The 19040-nt window shown below is 37.2% G+C and overlaps 1 protein-coding gene across 2 annotated transcripts in view; it reads right to left on the bottom strand.

Moving 5' to 3' along the window:
• Positions 1 to 19040, bottom strand: part of ORC2 (origin recognition complex subunit 2) — a 51981-nt gene that overhangs the window by 12962 nt on the left and 19979 nt on the right. The window contains exons 6-11 of one of the 2 annotated variants that reach the window (XM_032637216.1): positions 17635 to 17727; positions 16722 to 16753; positions 14728 to 14788; positions 12119 to 12312; positions 11037 to 11135; positions 1604 to 1713 (exon numbers count right to left, since the gene is read on the bottom strand). In XM_032637216.1, the coding sequence (XP_032493107.1) occupies positions 1604 to 1713; positions 11037 to 11135; positions 12119 to 12312; positions 14728 to 14788; positions 16722 to 16753; positions 17635 to 17727 (589 nt within the window). The remainder of the gene's footprint in view (positions 1 to 1603; positions 1714 to 11036; positions 11136 to 12118; positions 12313 to 14727; positions 14789 to 16721; positions 16754 to 17634; positions 17728 to 19040) is intronic. The other variant, XM_032637217.1, reaches the window with a different exon arrangement.

Raw genomic sequence — 19040 nt, 5'->3', positions numbered from 1 at the left:
TGGGATTGAGGGATTTAAGATAAGTTAAATTTTATGTATATTGAATTATTTACAGGACATCCACATGGACACTTCCAATATACATTCACATTTGCTGCTGAGGAGTGAGATCTGGCTGGGCTAGAGATATAGTTATGGCAGTTATTCACATACAAAAAGCAACTGAAGCCAAGAGAGTAAATGAGACAACCCAGAACACCAAGCACTAGGGGTCAGGCTAAAGTTCAACTCCATGATTTTTTAACGGAGGTCAATCAGAAACAGTATTTACGTGATGCTCTGTAGCAATGCAGGATAGCCTGGAAATAGAAAAGAAAAGAGATAACCCCCAAAGGCAGAGATTAGCAAAACAGAAGCAGCAGAAAAAAGAAGCAAGGGAGTTCAGAGAACTATCAGTTCTACTAAAGTAGCTATGAGGTCTAGGCTGGGAAGCAAAGCAAATCAAGTTATCAAAGCTGACATATGGGAAGAAAGAAGAATTGGTGGACTGGGGGGTGGGATCAGCGTGAAGATCTGCCTTATAAATTCAAAATGAACAGGTCCATAAATAGTTATTGAGAGAAGGTAAGGTCCTAACAGGGAAGCTAATCATTTTCTTACTAGCATACTCCTTTGATTTATTATTGGCAAAGAAAACCAGGATCAATTGGGGAAAATTGTGGCAATTTTTATGTTCTTACTGCACCATTCACATTTTAGCATACACTTCAAGCACTTCTTTATACTAAGGTCCTTTTAAATACGAATATAAAAGTAATTATAGAAAAAAATTACTACGTTTTAATCTTTATCATTCTTCTAGGTGCTTTAATGGAAATTTAAATTTAACCTGAGGTATCTGAAAAATGATAAAGTTAAAAAAATATTCTAAGAAACAATTTTAAAATGGTAAAATAATGTTTAGAGAACAGATCTTATGAAATTCTGAAGGTCTATAGTACATGTAAACAGAATGAGATTGAAAGAAAAATATATATTCTTTCATTTTAGATACTCTGAATTAAAATCTAACTGATATATTTATCAATCTTGACAAATTATATTTTCAAATATTTTTATAAGTAATAATTCATAATTCTAAGAAAGGCTATTTTACACAATAGCTTTCAAGTCTGATTAAACTTAGAAAAGACAGGGCTTCCCTGGTGGCGCAGTGGTTGAGAGTCCACCTGCTGATGCAGGGGACATGGGTTCGTGCCCCGGTCCGGGAAGCTCCCACATGCTGCGAAGCGGCTGGGCCCGTGAGCCATGGCCGCTGAGCCTGCACGTCCGGAGTCTGTGCTCTGCAACGGGAGAGGCCACAACAGTGAGAGGCCCGCGTACTGCAAAAAAAAAACAAAAAACAAAAAACAAAACTTAGAAAAGACAAATTTCTTGAAAATTGGAATTTCTGAGAAGAGTCATATAATAATATGACTTCTACATTTAGGTCATAAAATTGGGAAAACACCTGTTTTTTCAAATTTTTACATATAAATAAAAATACATATCAAGTTCATTGCAAAAAGAAAATTAAATGTCAAACTGCTTTGATTTTAACATAGACATGTAAATATATATTATTCTTTATTTTACAAAGGTTTACAATGATAATAGTACTTACTGTAACTGCAACATCCATTTATGAAATAACTGTTCATATTGTTGATTTAGTTGTTTAAGTTCAGCAGAAAAGGAAGGAGAAACATTGCTCAGTAAGTTATGCAAAGTTTGCTTTAAAAAAAAAAGGAAGAGGGAGGGAAGAAAATCACTCTCAATCCACATACATCACATCAATCCACACTAAAAATATTTCCTTAGAGGTAGAGGTTAGAAGAGGCCATCAGTGGAAATATTACTTTAATCAGGTTTGGTAATGAGTGCATCTACTGAGAATACACATAATATTTCAATATTTCTTTCTTAAAATGTTTTATACATTCTTTAAGTACAAATATGTAAAACAGTAAAGAATTTGCTACATTTTCTCTAGAACCATTTACATGACTATAAATTCCAAATATCAATATAAGTCTTTAATTTCTAAAAATACTGTTACCATAAGGAGACAATTAAACCTGCCTCCCAGCTTTGACAACAAATACAGACACTCTTTTAAAAACCTACGGATTTGAAAAAATGTAAAAGCTTAAGGTAACAGTTCAGTATTAATTCTCAGAAAACAGTCAAGTTTCTTTATAATTTACCATTATCATTAGTAAAATTCACTGCTCCTCTTTAAAAGCTGTTTCTAACAAATCCTTTATCTTTGGTAAGTACGGCAAAGTTTTTAAAACAATAATGTAAAAATAAACTGAGGAAGATACATTGCTCTGTACCCAAAACTTGAAAATTCATGCTAGTGACTCAAACACAGCTCACTTCTTGAAATGAAAACTCTAGTAAAAAGCTGTATATGCATTTCTACCCTGGCACTACTGTGTTTTCATGATTTTATCCTTTAAGTAAAATATTTTTTTAATACTGAAGACTAAAGCAGCAACCAAGATTCCAGGCACTCTAGCCTATACAGTTTTTATTCATCCATATACTTAAAGAGAAATAGGACAAATTCTAAGTAAAACTGTAAAGTAGTAGATTTCAAAAATTTCTCTCTCCATCTGATGTTTTTTTTCCTAACGTCTAGAGCCCTGAAAAGCAGATAAAGCATTAGTGTCATTTTCAGTAGTTATTTATACTGTATTATCAGAGCATACTCACACTTAGTGTGAACTCTGAAATGTTATGTCACCTATTCACCTTCATTTCAAACTTCAGTATTTGTGCAGAATTACATTACTAGCCCCAATACTTGCCCCTCCTCCTATCTGTACCCTTTGCCATGTGACTTTGCAATCCCTCCCACTAAACGGGTGGAATCTAGTTCCCATCCCCTGTTCTGTGACTTTGTTTTCAGCCACGTGATTTACTGTGGCCACTAGAATGAGGCAGAAGTGACACTGAGACAGTTTGAGCCCAGGCTTTAAGAGGTCTTTTGTTTTTCTACTTCTTCTGTCTCTGACATTTTTATGAGAAGAACATGCCTCTGCTAGCTTTCCAAGGAGGTCCAACAAGGAGGACAGACACGTGGAGCAAATCCTAGATCAGCCAACTCCCAGGTGACCCACAGACATGAGAAATAAATGCTCATTGACACATGTTACTATGACCGTATCTGTCAGCTATGTCCACAATTAATGAAAGACCTTCCTTTCTTCACTATCAGTAACAGGTGTTTCTTTCATCCTCCAACAGGTCTGTCTGTCTCTAGGTCCTATGAAGTCCTACTTTGACCCTGGATCCACTTCTCCTTCCCCCATGGTGCTTATATAAAAATACATGAGGGGCTTCCCTGGAGGCACAGTGGTTAAGAGTCCGCCTGATGCAGGGGACACGGGTTCGTGCCCCGGTCCGGGAGGATTCCACATACCACGGAGCGGCTGGGCCCGTGAGCCATGGCCACTGAGCCAGCGCGTCTGGAGCCTGTGCTCTGCAACGGGAGAGGCCACAGCAGTGAGAGGCCCATGTACCGCAAAAAAAAAGAAAAAAGAAATACATGCACTAAGGAAGAAGCAAGAGGAACTACAATCCTGCAGCCTGTGGAACAAAAAACACACTCACAGAAAGACAGACAAGATGAAAAGGCAGAGGACCATGCACCAGATGAAGGAACAAGATAAAACCCCAGAAAAACAACTAAATGAAGAGGAGATAGGCAATCGTCCAGAAAAAGAATTCAGAATAATGATAGTGAAGATGATCCAGGATCTTGAAAAAGAATGGAGGCAAAGATCGAGAAGATGCAAGAAATGTTTAACAAAGATCTAGAAGAATTAAAGAACGAACAAACAGAGATGAACAATACAATAACTGAAATGAAAAATACACTAGAAGGAATCAATAGCAGAATAACTGAGGCAGAAGAACGGATAAGTGACCTGGAAGACAGAATGGTGGAATTCACTGCTGTGGAACAGAATAAAGAAAAAGAATGAAAAGAAATGAAGACAGCCTAAGAGACCTCTGGGACAACATAAAACGCAACAACATTTGCATTATAGGGGTCCCAGAAGGAGAAGAGAGAGAAGAGAGAAAGGATCTGAGAAAATATCTGAAGAGATTATACTCGAAAACTTCCCTAACATGGGAAAGGAATGAGCCACCCAAGTCCAGGAAGCACAGAGAGTCCCATAGAGGATAAACCCAAGGAGAAACACGCTGAGACACACAGTAATCAAACTGGCAAAAATTAAAGACAAAGAAAAATTACTGAAAGCAGCAAGGGAAAAATGACAAATAATATACAAGGAAAATCCCGTAAGGTTAACAGCTGGTCTCTCAGCAGAAACTCTACAAGCCAGAAGGGAGTAGCATGATATACTTAATGTGATGAAAGGGAAGAACCTACAACCAACATTTCTCTGCCCAGCAAATATCTCATTCAGATTCAACAGAGAAATCAAAAGCTTTACAGACAAGCAAAAGCTAAGAGAATTCAGCACCACCAAACCAGCTCTACAACAAATGCTAAAGGAACTTCTCTAAGTGGGAAACACAAGAGAAGAAAAGGACCTACAAAAACAAACCAAAATGGTAATAGGAACATACATATCGATAATTACCTTAAATGTGAATGGATTAAATGCTCCAACCAAAAGACACAGGCTTGCTGAACGGATACAAAAACAAGACCCATATATATGCTGTCTACAAGAAACCCACTTCAGACCTAGGGATACATTCAGACTGAAACTGAGGGGATGGAAAAAGATATTCCATGCAAATGGAAATCAAAAGAAAGCTGGAATAGCAATTCTCATATCAGACAAAATAGACTTTAAAATAAAAACTGTTACAAGAGATAAGGAAGGACACTACCTAATGATCAAAGGATCAATCCAAAAAGAAGATATAACGATTATAAATGTTTATGCACCAACACAGGAGAACCTCAATACATAAGGCAAATGCTAACAACCATGAAAGGAGAAACTGACAGTAAAACAATAATAGTAGGTGACTTTAACACCCCACTTACACCAATGGACAGACACTCCAAACAGAAAATAAATAAGGAAACACAAGCTTTAAATGACACAACAGACCAGGTAAATTTAATTGATATTTATAGAACATTCCACTTAAAAGTAGCAGAATACACTTTCTTCTCAAGTGCACACGGAACATTCTCCAGGACAGAGCGTATCTTGGGTCACAAATCAAGCCTCAGTAAATTTAAGAAAATTGAAATCATAGCAAGCATCTTTTCTGACCACAACATTATGAGATTAGAAATCAATTATGGGGAAAAAAAACATAAAAAACACAAATACATGGAGGCTAAACAATACATTACTAAATAACCAAGAGATCACTGAAGAAATCAAAGAGGAAATCAAAAAGTACCTAGAGACAGGGCTTCCCTGGTGGTACAGTGGTTAAGAATCTGCCTGCCTACGCAGGGGACATGGGTTCGAGCCCTGGTCAGGGAAGATCCCCACATGCTGCGGAACAACTAAGCCCTTGAGCCACAACTACTGAAGCCTGCATGCCTGGAGTCCGTACTCTGAAACAAGAGAAGCCACCACAATGAGAAGCCCACACACCACAACAAAGAGTAGTCCCCGCTCGCCACAACTAGAGAAAGCCCACACACAGCAATGAAGATCCAATGCAGCCGAAAATAAATAAATAAGTAAATTTATTAAAAAAAAAAAAAAAGAAGTACCTAGAGACAAACGACAATGAAAACATGAAGATCCAAAACCTATGGGATGCAGCAAGAGCAGTTCTAAGAGGGAAGTTTATAGCTATACAAGCCCACCTCAAGAAACAAGAAAAATCTCAAATAAACAATCTAACCTTACACCTAAAGGAACTAGAGAAAGAAGAACAAACAAAACACAAAGTTAGCAGAAGGAAAGAAATTATAAAGACCAGAGCAGAAATAAATGAAACAGAAACAAAGAAAGCAATAGCAAACATCAATAAAACTAAAAGCTGGTTCTTTGAGAGGATAAACAAAATTGATAAACCATTAGCCAGACTTACCAAGAAAAAGAGGGAGAGGACTCAAATCAATAAAATTAGAAATGAAAAAGGAAAGTAACAGACACCACAGAAATACAAAGCATCCTAAGAGACTACAACAAGCAACTCTATGCCAATAAAAATGGACAATCTGGAAGAAATGGACAAGTTCTTAGAAAGGTATAACCTTCCAAGACTGAACCAGGTAGAAATAGAAAATATGAACAGACCAATCGCAAGTAATGAAATTAAAATTGTGATTAAAAATCTTCCAACAAACAAAAGTCCAGGACCAGATGGCTTCACAGGTGAATTCTATCAAACATTTAGAGAAGAGCTAACACCCATCCTTCTCAAACTCCTCCAAAAAATTGCAGAGGAAGGAACACTCCCAAACTCATTCTACCAGGCCACCGTCACGCTGATACCAAAACCAGACAAAGATACTACAAAAAAAGAAAATTACAGACCAATATCACTGATGAATATAGATGCAAAAATCCTGAACAAAATACTAGCAAACAGAATCCAACAGCACATTAAAAGGATCATACACCATGATCAAGTGGGATTTATCCCAGGGATGCAAGGATCCTTCAATATATGCAAATCAATCAATGTGACACACCATATTAACAAACTGAAGAACAAAAACCATATGATCATCTCAATAGATGGGCATTTAGGTTGATGCAGCAAAAGCTTTTGACAAAATGTGACAAAATTCAACAACCATTTATGATAAAAACTCTCCAGAAAGTGGGCAGACAGGGAACCTACCTCAACATAATAAGTGCCATATATGACAAACCCACAGCAAATATCATTCTCAATGGTGGAAAACTTAAAGCATTTTCTCTAAGATCAGGAACAAGACAAGGATGTCCACTCTCGCCACTATTATTCAACATAGTTTTGGAGGGCTTCCCTGGTGGTGCAGTGGTTGAGAGTCTGCCTGCCGATGCAGGGGACATGGGTTTGTGCCCCAATTGGGAAGATTCCACATGCTGCGGAGCGGCTAGGCCCGTGAGCCATGGCAATCAGAGAAGAAAAAAGAAAAGGAATACAAATTGGAAAAGAAGAAGTAAAACTGTCACTGTTTGCAGATGACATGATACTATACATAGAGAATCCTAAAGATGCCACCACAAAACTACTAGAGCTGATCAATGAATTTGGTAAAGTTGCAGGAAACTAAATTAATGCACAGAAATCTCTTGCATTCCTATACACTAATGATGAAAAATCTGAAAGAGAAAATAAGGAAACACTCCCACTTACCACTGCAACAAAAAGAATAAATACCTAGGAATAAACCTACCTAGGGAGACAAGAGACCTGTATGCAGAAAACTATAAGACACTGTTGAAAGAAATTAAAGATGATACCAACAGATGGAGAGATATACCATGTTCTTGGATTGGAAGAATCAAAATTGTGAAAATGACTATACTACCCAAAGCAATCTACAGATTCAATGCAATCCCTATCGAATTACCAATGGCATTTTTCACAGAACTGGAGCAAAAAATCTTAAAATTTGTGTGGAGACACAAAAGACCCTGAACAGCCAAAGCAGTCTTGAGGGAATAAAACGGAGCTGGAGGAATCAGACTCCCTGACTTCAGACTATACTACAAAGCTACAGTAATCAAGACAATATGGTACTGGCACAAAAACAGAAATATAGATCAATGGAACAGGACAGAAAGCCCAGAGTTAAACCCACGCACCTATGGTTAACTCATCTATGACAAAGGAGGCAAGGATATACAGTGGGAAAGACAGTCTCTTCAATAACTGGTGCTGGGAAAACTGGACAGCTATGTGTAAAAGAATGAAATTAGAACACTCCCTAACACCATACACAAAAGTAAACTCAAAATGGATTAAAGACCTAAATGTAAGACCGGACACTCTAAAACTCTTAGAGGAGGGCTTCCCTGGTGGTGCAGTGGTTGAGAGTCTGCCTGCCGATGCAGGGGACATGGGTTTGTGCCCCAATTGGGAAGATTCCACATGCTGCGGAGCGGCTAGGCCCGTGAGCCATGGCTGCTGAGCCTGCACATCCGGAGCCTGTGCTCTGCAACAGGAGAGGCCACAACAGTGAGAGGCCCGCGTACCACAAACAACAACAACAACAACAAAAAACCTCTTAGAGGAAAACATAGGAAGAACACTCTTTGACATAAATCACAGCAAGATCTTTTTTGATCCATCTCCTAGAATAATGGAAATAAAAACAAAAATAAACAAATGGAACCTAATGAAACTTAAAAGCTTTTTCAAAGCAAAGTACAAACAAGATGAAAAGACAACCCTCAGAATGGGAGAAAATATTTGCAATCGAATCAACAGATGAAGGATTAATCTCCAAAATATATAAACAGCTCATGCAGCTCAATATTAAAAAAAAAAACAACCCAATCCAAAAATGGGCAGAAGACCTAAACAGACATTTCTCCAAAGAGAACATACAGATGGCCAAGAAGCACATGAAAAGATGCTCAACATCAATAATTATAAGAGAAACGTAAATCAAAACTACAATGAGGTATCACCTCACACCAGTTAGAATGGGCATCATCAGAATATCTACACACAACAAATGCTGGAGAGGGTGTGGAGAAAAGGGAACCCTCTTGCACTGTTGGTGGGAATGCAAATTGATACAGCCGCTATGGAAAACAGTATTCAGGTTCCTTAAAAAACTAAAAGTAGAATTACCATATGACACAGCAATCTTGACTAATGGGCATATACCCAGAGAAAACCATAATTCAAAAAGACACATGCACCCCAATATTCACTGCAGCACTATTTACAATAGCCAGGTCATGGAAGCAACCTAAATGCCCATCGACAGACAAATGGATAAAGAAGATGTGATACATATATACAATGGAATATTACTCAGCCATAAAAAGGAACCAAATTGGGTCATTTGTAGAGATGTGGATGAATCTACAGACTGTCATACAGAGTGAAGTAAGTCAGAAAGAGAAAAGTAAATATCATATATTAACACATATATGTGGAACCTAGAAAAATGATGCAGATGAATCGGTTTGCAGTGCAGAAATAGAGACACAGATGTAGAGAACAAACATATGGACACCAAGGGGGGAAAGTGGTGGTGGGTGGGTGTGGTGGGATGAACTGGGAGATTGGGATTGACATGTATACACTGATGTGTATAAAACTGATGACTAAAAAGAACCTGCTGTATAGAAAAAAAAAAAAAAAATACATGCACTAAGCAGATGTTAGTGCCATCTCTTCCTTGAACAGCTTGGTTTCTTGACACATGTTTTCAGCTAGTCTCTGATCTGAGTTGCAATACCTATGAGACAGGTGGAAAGAGACAAACAAAACAGAAAAAACCAAAAACCCCCAACCACACAGCACCACGTCATCCAAGCCATAGAGGTTTACCCTATGGTAAACCTCTCTTCTCTCTTTTCTATAGCTTGAAAACTCTGTCAAAAGCCCTGTATACCTTAGGAAATTGCACTGAATTCCTATTTCAGAAAATAATAAAATCTTGATTCTCTCTGAGTCAATAACAATCTCTTCTTGACTTAAATTATCAAGCCCACTTTCTTTTTTTTGGCTGCATGGCTTGTGAGATCTTAGTTCCCTGACCAGGGATTGAACCCATGCCCCCTGCAGTGGAAGTGCAGAGTCCTAACCAAGGATCGCCAGGGAAGTCCCTCAAGCCCACTTGCTAATGAAAGATTTTCTTATTCAGATGGTTCTTTGTCCTCTCTTAGTGAGGTATCTGTCAAAGCCCTGAGTCTAACTGTCTATTTTTTTATAAAATGAGACACTGGAACCAGAGTATACAGCAACCTTGCTACCTTACTGCAATGGGCAGGCTTTCCATAATAGCAAGAAGCAGAATATCCTCTGCTTTTTGCAAGGTTTTCAACTGAGAGTCAGGTCAGTCTTTGTTTTATGACCAGTGTGAGGTTCAATGAATATGTGGGTTAAATTGGTAACAAAAATTAATGGTACATGCATATCAAAGAAACTAAGACCCTGCACAGGGAACTATATTCAAAATCCTGTGATACATATATACAATGGACTATTATTAAGCCATAAAAAGGAACGAAACTGAGTCATCTGTCGTGAGGTGGATGGACCTAGAGACTGTCATACAGAGTGAAGTAAGTCAGAAAGAGAAAAACAAATACCGTATGCTAACACATATATATGGAATCTAAAAAAAAAAAAGAAAAGAAAAAAATAAGAAAATGGTCAGAAGAACCTAGGGGCAAGATGGCAATAAAGATGCAGACCTACTAGAGAATGGACTTGAGGATATGGGGAGGGGAAGGGTAAGCTGGGACAAAATGAGAGAGTGGCATGGACATATATACACTACCAAACATAAAACAGATAGCTAGTGGGAAGCAGCCGCATAGCACAGGGAGATCAGCTCACTGCTTTGTGACCGCCTGGAGGGGTGGGATAGGGAGGGTGGGGGAGGGAGACGCAAGAGGGAAGAGATATGGGAACATATATATAACTGATTCACTTTATTATAAAGCAGAACTGACACACCATTGTAAAGCAATTATACTCTAATAAAGATGTTAAAAAAAGAAAATCCTGTGATAAACCATAATGGAAAAGAATATGAAAAAAATATATACACAGGTATAACTGAATCACTTTGCTGTATAGTAGAAATTAATACAACATTGTAAATCAACTATACTTCAATAAATTAAAAAAAGAAACTATGACCCTGATGATTATAGATCCTGAAGAAATGATAAATAAGAGAAAAATACGTAATTATACATGTATAATTAGAGTACATCAAACAATTCTAATCCAGTGAACCAGTTACCATTTACAAAATAAAATACGCAATAGTGATGTCACACTAATTTGTGTTTCATTTGATCAGGAGAGTATTCTGCTATATACACTTATTCTTCAGATTTGCTGCTTATGTACTATATTTTTCAGCTCACAATAAGAACAATTTACAAGTAACACTCCTTGCAACATACCTGATCCAGTTTAGCCCTCTTTAGTTTCTGCAGTGTTCTATCAGAGGTTAAAACTTTTGAACTGCTGTGGGCTTCAAAATATTCTTCTACTAAGTCACTCTGAAAGTGGACAAAGCAAAGTGAGTTCTTAGTTTCAGATATTTGTTTTATATGAGGACTAGACAGTAATATTAGCATAAACAGGATATGTGAAATTCTTTACTTGGCAGTCAGTATTTTCTTTTTGAAGCAACAACACAGACTAAGGACCAAGCAAATTTAATTCCAGTAATAAAACTGAGTAACTCTTAGGGTCATAAAAGTTGAAGAAAATGACTAGATTGAAGTAGTCGGCCCAAAAACGATTCCTAAATTCCAACATATAATTCCCGTTTAGACTGGGAAAAAAAAAAAGGGTTTTTACAATCAGGACCTTTGTTTTGCCTCACACACTCCTAGCAAATCCTTTAATTAGTACAGTTGAAGGACTGTGGAAATGAGAAAGACATCAACAGCAAGGTAAAAAAAGACTTGCCTACTATTCCAGTAAAATGACTCACCACGTGTTCTACTGATTTGGGGCAGGACTGAGCTCCGTGGTGGTAAGGAAGGAATGGAAAGTCATTCAAGCAGGAGGCTTCCTAGACTGCTCTGAGTCTTTACAGAGCATGCTGGGATAATTAGCCTTTTCTCAGGCCATAATATGTGCAGTGTTCTCCAAACGACCCAACATGAGTCCATAGTCACATCATTTATTACTTACAATGTTACATCAGCAACGTTACAAAAATGAAACTATATAAAAAGGTATATACTGAGAAGTCTTGCCTCCAATTATCCAATTAATATTTATTTAAAAGCTCTTTTATTCAACTGAATTGTCACCTTTAGCATATACTATGGTACTGATACATGAATATGGATACAGAGAGGCCAAGGATACAAAGTCCAGAAATAGACACAAATATATGCGGGAATTTATGTGAAAGGCTGAGAAAATGCAGAAAAGAAAAAAAAATTATGTTCATCCTCCCATTTGGATCTCTTAGGTAGCTTATCTTTAAGATATTACTGATTTTTCTTTAAAGTCTCTCTTCACTTACTGTTTTATCTCTTTTCATTTTCTTAGAAGGCGTTTCTTTGCAAACAGGAGCCGAAACTACTCTATTCTGAGCTTGAATCTGTTCACTCAATATGACTTCATTAGTGTCCTCTTCACATTCCTGTGCAACCCCTTCATCGTCCTCCGAGTTGGAAGCAGAATATTCACTTTCACTGTCAGAATGAAACCTTGGAACTGTGTGGGGAGGAAGCAATTGGGAAAATTGGACAGTTTGACAAAAGAGGCATTCTGGGGTATTAGGAAGAGTGTGGGCTTTGAAGTAAGAGATTGTGACTTCTGGTTTTGTCATTACTTGCTGATGATTTCACCAGAGCTAGTTATGTAAGTTTTCTGAGCACCAGTTTCCTCACTTATCAAATGAGGCTACCAGTGCCTAATTTAATAAAGCATTGTGAAGACTACATTGAAATGCATGTAAAGCAACTAACAATGCCTAACACAAAGGAAATGTGGCAGAAATTGTCAGTCATACCTAATACCATTCTCTTTCCTTCTTCCTTGCTAATAGAATTCATTGTAATATGTGGCAATGTGCTCCACCCTAAGGGATAAATAATCAGTAATTTAATTATCTTTTCCTTTGCCAGATACATGCTCTCTCAGCCTCCTTTGCAACTAGAGTTGGCCATGTAAACATTTAACCAATGAAACTTGAGGGGAAATTTGCTGGAAGCTTCTGGGGAAGATTTTCCTCACTTATGGAAGGAAAGCCCCTTACTTATACCCATAGCTTAAAGCTATGGAAGCCATTTTGCAATATAAAATATCAAAACTAAAGATGAAAAATGCCAGCGGCAAAGCAAAAAGATAAGAAGAACCTGTATCCTTCATGACACTGTTGAGTCACTACATCAACCGTGAACTGTGTATCCCTAGACTTCTAATGATGTGAGATACTTCAGTGTCCATGGCTTAAGCCATTGTTATAGAATTTTCCATTGCTGCCTACTGAAAATGCCATCCTAACTGATAGAGCACTCAATAAATGACAGCTACTACTTTAAGTACTACTAATACATATGCACAATCCATCCCATAGTAGATACAAGAATTATATTTTTAAACAAACCATGGCCACCCCCACCACTCTCCAGAAATAAAAAAGCTAGTTTTATAATCATAAAGTAAGGATAAAACTTACACTCAACAAAAGAAGTATAAAACTACCATAAAAGGTTAACTTCCAAAATATGAAAGAAATAATTTTAAGCAAATCACTCTTTATTTTGAAGAGCATATTTCAGAATATCCAGAGTCAGCAAATAACAAATATAGATACTGAAAAAAAAAAAGGCTTGATTTTGTGGGCATACATAGCTTAGCAGATTCAGATTTGCACTGATTGCTGCCCATGGTAGATGCAAGGGTTAGAAGTGGTAGGAGGTACCAGACAATGTCTTTACCCTATTTACATGAATACATCACACATGTTGATATATTTGTTCGGTGGTGATTGAGAAGGAGAAGGAAGTTCACCTTTTCTCTAAAAAGGATTCTTCTGTGGGGTAAGGAGGAAACTTAAGATGTGGGATGTATTTGACATAAAATAATAATAATCAATTGCATATATCATCTTTTATTGCTTCAGATATCCAATAATTTAGTGTTATAATTTTTATGTTGATTAAAAATGTATTATCGACTCTATACCTTGAAAGAAGAAGGGCTACAGGGCATAGATTTAACAATGTTAGCTAATATTATTGTCAAGGGGTCAATCCCAAGAAAGGAGTTGACATCTTTCCGAAATATAAAGGTCAAAAAGTCATTTGCCCCAAAATTAAATATTTAAACCCCAAACCAGAGAGCTCCCTGGCAGTCCAGTGTTTAGGACTCAGCGCTTTCGCTGCCGTGGCCCGGGTTCAACCCCGCGCTGGGAAACTAAGATCCCACAGGCCACATGGTGTGGCCAAAAAGACCCCCCCAAAACATAAAAAAAAATACCCAAACCATTTTTAATTTCCCCAAAGGCAGGAACCATATCTGTTTACTTGGCTTTGTATAGTATTCAGTACCACTGTAAATATTTAAAATTGTTTCAATATATTGATAAAACTTCTAAATAAATCAATAGAACTATTTCTAAAACTGTCTCAGGCAAATAAACTAAAAGGCATGTTATTTTATTGAAGAATTTTAACTAACCTCAATATCCATTGACTATAATGTAAAGACATAGTGCTAAGTGTTATGAGTTAAAATATAAGATACATTCCTTGCCCTTAAGGAATCTACAGCTTAATTGAAGACATGAACATATTCTTTCTTTCATGAAAAGAAATAGCAATAAGTAGTTATAATAATAAAAGGTAATAATAGCCAACACCTGTTAAGCACATACCAAGGTCAATCACTACGCTCAGCACTTTGACATCCTTTACTTCAATTAATCTCAAAATAACTCTGAGGCTGGTACCATTATTATCCCTATTTCGCAAATGAAAAAAATTGAGGCATAGAGAGGTCCCTGTAAGTGGCAGCCCAAAGATAAAACGTAAGCACTCTAAGACTAGAACCTGTATATTTAACCATTATTGCCTGTTTAGATGCTTCTTTTTAGAAAAACTCAGTGTAAAAAGAAATACACACCTATTAGTCTTTTCCTTAGCCCACGAGGTGCTGTTGACAGAAATTCACTTTTATCATTGTTCTGTTTAAAAATAAAAAAGCAATATAGTTTATATAGTCAAATAATAATGATGACATGAAAATTAATGATGTCTCTGAGTGAAAGAAAGGCTAGAAGGAAGAAAAATATTTTGTTTTCAATAGACATTAGAACCAGATGAGCTCCTTCCTAGACCTGGAAGACAACAATATATGAATTTGTTGCGGGGGGAGAGTATGACAACAAAAACAATACAACGAATTCCAAAGGATTCCTAGAGTGGTTCTAGAAGTTGTATTCCAGACACCTGCGAAGGATGCACTTCTATTATTATGTAAAGAAAAAGCTTATCAGCCTTTGAATCATTCTTCACCCATCAGATTAGCAGAATATTTTTTCTAAAAAAAGGTAATACTGTCCAGGGATGATGAGTAAGCAAGGAAATGGGACTCCTATACTTACTGCAGTGGGCCTTTGCATGTACGAGCAATTTACTGGTGTTAAAGTAGTCTGTGAGGAGGAGAGAAAAAAGATTTCTACTTTTTACTTCTGTATTTTTAATTTTTTAAACATTTTACAGAAGTATAACGCACGTTTTTCTTTTCCTTACAGAATCCTTTAACACCATTCAATTTCTAGCACAATAAAATGCCTACTGGTGTATACGTGATAACTTAACAGTACTGATAAAAAGATAAAGTACCCTGTGTTTTTTTGGCAATGTGAAAATATGACAAAAAATTTAAGTCTGTTATCTTGTGGTAAGTTGTTGGTGCTAGTTACAAATATTATAACAATTTTTATTTGAGATATTAAGAATACTATTATAATAGGTGATCTGATCACCTATTGGGTTTATAAAGTATATCACAGTATATTTCAAACTTCTTTGGTCCAGATCCTTACAATTTTGTTTTACGTTTTGCCACCTTGATCCAGTACACATATGCATATATAACTTAACCAAATTATAATTAAATAATACTTACAAAACAGAAATTTTCTAATTTATTCTATTTCATTTTTTTAAACTGTAGATCATGCCCTACTAAACTGATTTCAAGACTGAGAGTTGAGACAACCTATATCCATATAGCTTAATTATCAGGTCTGAGAATATTTGTGTCAAAATAACCATTTCAGAAAATTCTTGCTCAAAAAGATAAGGCTATAAACTATTAAATAACTTCACTGTTTGCTACAGAAATTTCTGCAAACTAATTTATCTTGACAGTTTGCTCATTTGGGCAACCTATTTTCCCATCAGGACAACAGACTACTTACCTGGGCAAACAGCTAGCTTATCAAACATTGGTTTATTTATCAAAACTCAATTCAAGACCCTCTCCTCACTGTGTCCACTACTCCTAAAATACCATGCCATGAATTCTGTCTAATACAGATCAGTTCCCCATCTTGACAGATGTGCCTTAAACCCCTCGAGTCCAGATCCCCAAGCCCTATACATATTCTCTCCTGAACTCCCCCTTCTAAGACAGTGCACTAAGACTTGCAGACTGATGTTCTGTTTTATTGTGGTATGTAAATATAATACCACTGATTAACAGGTTTTCTGATGGTCTCTTAGGGAATCAACAAGATCCACTAATGTGATGTGATCCACAACTTGAAAAAGAATGCCAGAAGACCCAACACAGACAAAAATAAATTAATTAAATTAAATTAAAAACAAACAAACAAACAAAACACCCAGGGATAGTTCTGACACAGAAAAGGCACAACAGGTGGGTCCAGAAGACCCAGCTTCATTTTCCAGCTTTTCTCCTTCCTAGTTTGGTGAACTCAGACAAGTCACTTCACCTCTCTGAGCCTCAGATTCAAGTTAGGTATTTAATTGGCAAATACCTATAAATGATAAAAGTATTATCTAAATTAAAAGATGAAATGGATATTTTTCATCATGTCTTAACTTTGTAACACTAAGGGTTTTCCTTGTTTTTACTCAATTGCTTACCTTCAACTGAACTTTGTCTGAAGCAGAATGCCCTAAAGAATGAAACAAAAAGCCATTACTTACTACAAATACTTCACTTTCCATAATAGCCTAGTTTCATTAAAAGCAAAGGTGCAGGTTCTACCCAGAGGCCACTACATATTATTGAATTCTCAATTAATTGCATCTCCACTAGAGGCTGAACTGTCACCATTAATTTTATGATTTCTCCCATTAATGACATTTCTGTAGCACTCATGTAACAAGAAAAAATGGAGTCCTTTTCATTGTTCATTATTTTAAAAGTACACTATTTAATCTAGTTAGAATGGGTCATTCAAAAACAACTGTTCCACAGTTCTCCAAACTATAAGACTTCCAGGGCTTCCCTGGAGGTGTAGTGGTTGAGAGTCCGCCTGCCGATGCAGGGGACATGGGTTCGTGCCCCGGTCCAGGAAGATCCCACATGCCACGGAGCGGCTGAGCCCGTGAGCCATGGCTGCTGAGCCTGCGCGTCCGGAGCCTGTGCTCCCCAATGGGAGAGGCCACAACAGTGAGAGGCCCGCGTACCGCAAAAAAAAAAAGACTTCCAAATCCCCAAAACCTTATTTCAAATAGTATTTGCCAAAGCAAATCTGCCACGAACATTTGGCTAACTCAAGCAAATGACAACAGGATTTAAGACTGTTTCTAGCTGGCCCTGTCAATCTGTACAACTTCAACCCACACAGATCTTTTCCCCTTTTACTGATAGCTAAATATGGGTATACTAAAGCACACAGGTTGGGGTATTAACTGCATTTACTGAATGAATTTTCAGAACAGAAAAGAAGAAAATATATAAAAATGCACTTAGACAAGAAAGAAAAGTAACATCCTGTAACTTTGAAGCAACTACGAAAACTCTCTTTAAAGAAGTGAAGTAAAATCTTACCCTTGCTACATTGAGGAATGTCTATTGTAATTTCAGGATCACTCTTCAAATTGCATGAAACACTTTTTCTTGGTGTTTTTGCTAGTTCTGAAGCTGTAAACAGACAAAAGAAATATATTAAAAAAACTTTTAATGGAGAACAGTAGATTAAGAGGGGAAATAGCCTTATTTCACTTACATAAATTAAAAAAAAAAAGAAACCTGCTGTTACTGATATCAGAAGGATAAATAAACCTAGCCATATTAAGAGTACTACTGCTTTCACCCTTACTCGCTGTCTTCCAAGTCTTCCTTCAGTTATCCACAGGTCTCGCAAAAAAATACAAATAAAGAGCTAACTTTGACCTTGCTGGTTTCTCCAATTATCACACACTCTTCCTCTCTCTTCTCCATTGACAGGTTTATACTCTTTCCATTTCTTTACCATATATATTTGAGGCACATCTCTGCTAACAGTTAAGAAAGAATGGCCAGAAAGTGGGATCTAAAATCAACTGAAAACTGTGTATATTTAAAATTATACTTTTAAAGCCCTTAAGTCTCCCATAAAATGTGGTTTATTACTTGTGTCTAAAACTCTAACACGTATTAATAATGTATAAAATATGATAGAGCACTGAACAGATGACATTTCTTCTTTTATTAATATTTATTTATTCATTTATTTGGCTGTGCCGGGTCTTAGTTGTGGCATGGGGGATATTTAGCTGCAGCATGCGAACTCTTAGTTGCAGCATGTACGTGGGATCTAGTTCCCTGACCGGGAATCGAACCCAGGCCCCCTGCATTGGGAGCGTGGAGTCTTAGCCACTGGACAGGGAAGTCCCAGATGGCATTTCTTCAACTGAGCATCAGATGAAATAGTTGGCTTCTGAACAGAAGGGGCCAGGACTTCCCTGGTGGTGCAGTGGTTAAGAATCTGCCTGCCAATGCAAGGAACATGGGTTTAAGCCCTGGTACGGGAAGATCCCACATGCCATGGAGCAACTAAGCCCATGCACCACAACTGCTGAGCCTGCGCCCTAGAGCCCGTGAGCCACAACTATTGAGCCTGCATGCCATAACTACTGAAGCCCGCGCACCTAGAGCCCGTGCTCCTCAAGAGAAGCACTGCAATGAGAAGCCCATGAACTGCAACAAAGAGTAGCCCCCGGTTGCCACAACTAGAGAAAGCCTGTGCTCAGCAACAAAGACCCAACACAGCCAAAAATAAATCAATAAATTAATTAATTTTTTTAAAAAGGGGGCCATTTAAAATGAAAAATACAATGTTTATCTTTTTTTTTTTTTAAGATGTTGGGGTAGGAATTTATTAATTAATTTATTTATTTTGGCTCTGTTGGGTCTTCATTTCTGTGCCAGGGCTTTCTCTAGTATGGCATGTGGGGGCCACTCTTCATCGCAGT

The sequence above is a fragment of the Phocoena sinus genome, chromosome 7 (assembly GCF_008692025.1).
Source record: "Phocoena sinus isolate mPhoSin1 chromosome 7, mPhoSin1.pri, whole genome shotgun sequence".
Taxonomy (NCBI): Eukaryota; Metazoa; Chordata; class Mammalia; order Artiodactyla; family Phocoenidae; genus Phocoena; species Phocoena sinus.
The sequence above is the reverse complement of the archived record's forward strand: the minus strand, read 5'-3'. Positions and strand labels throughout refer to the sequence as shown.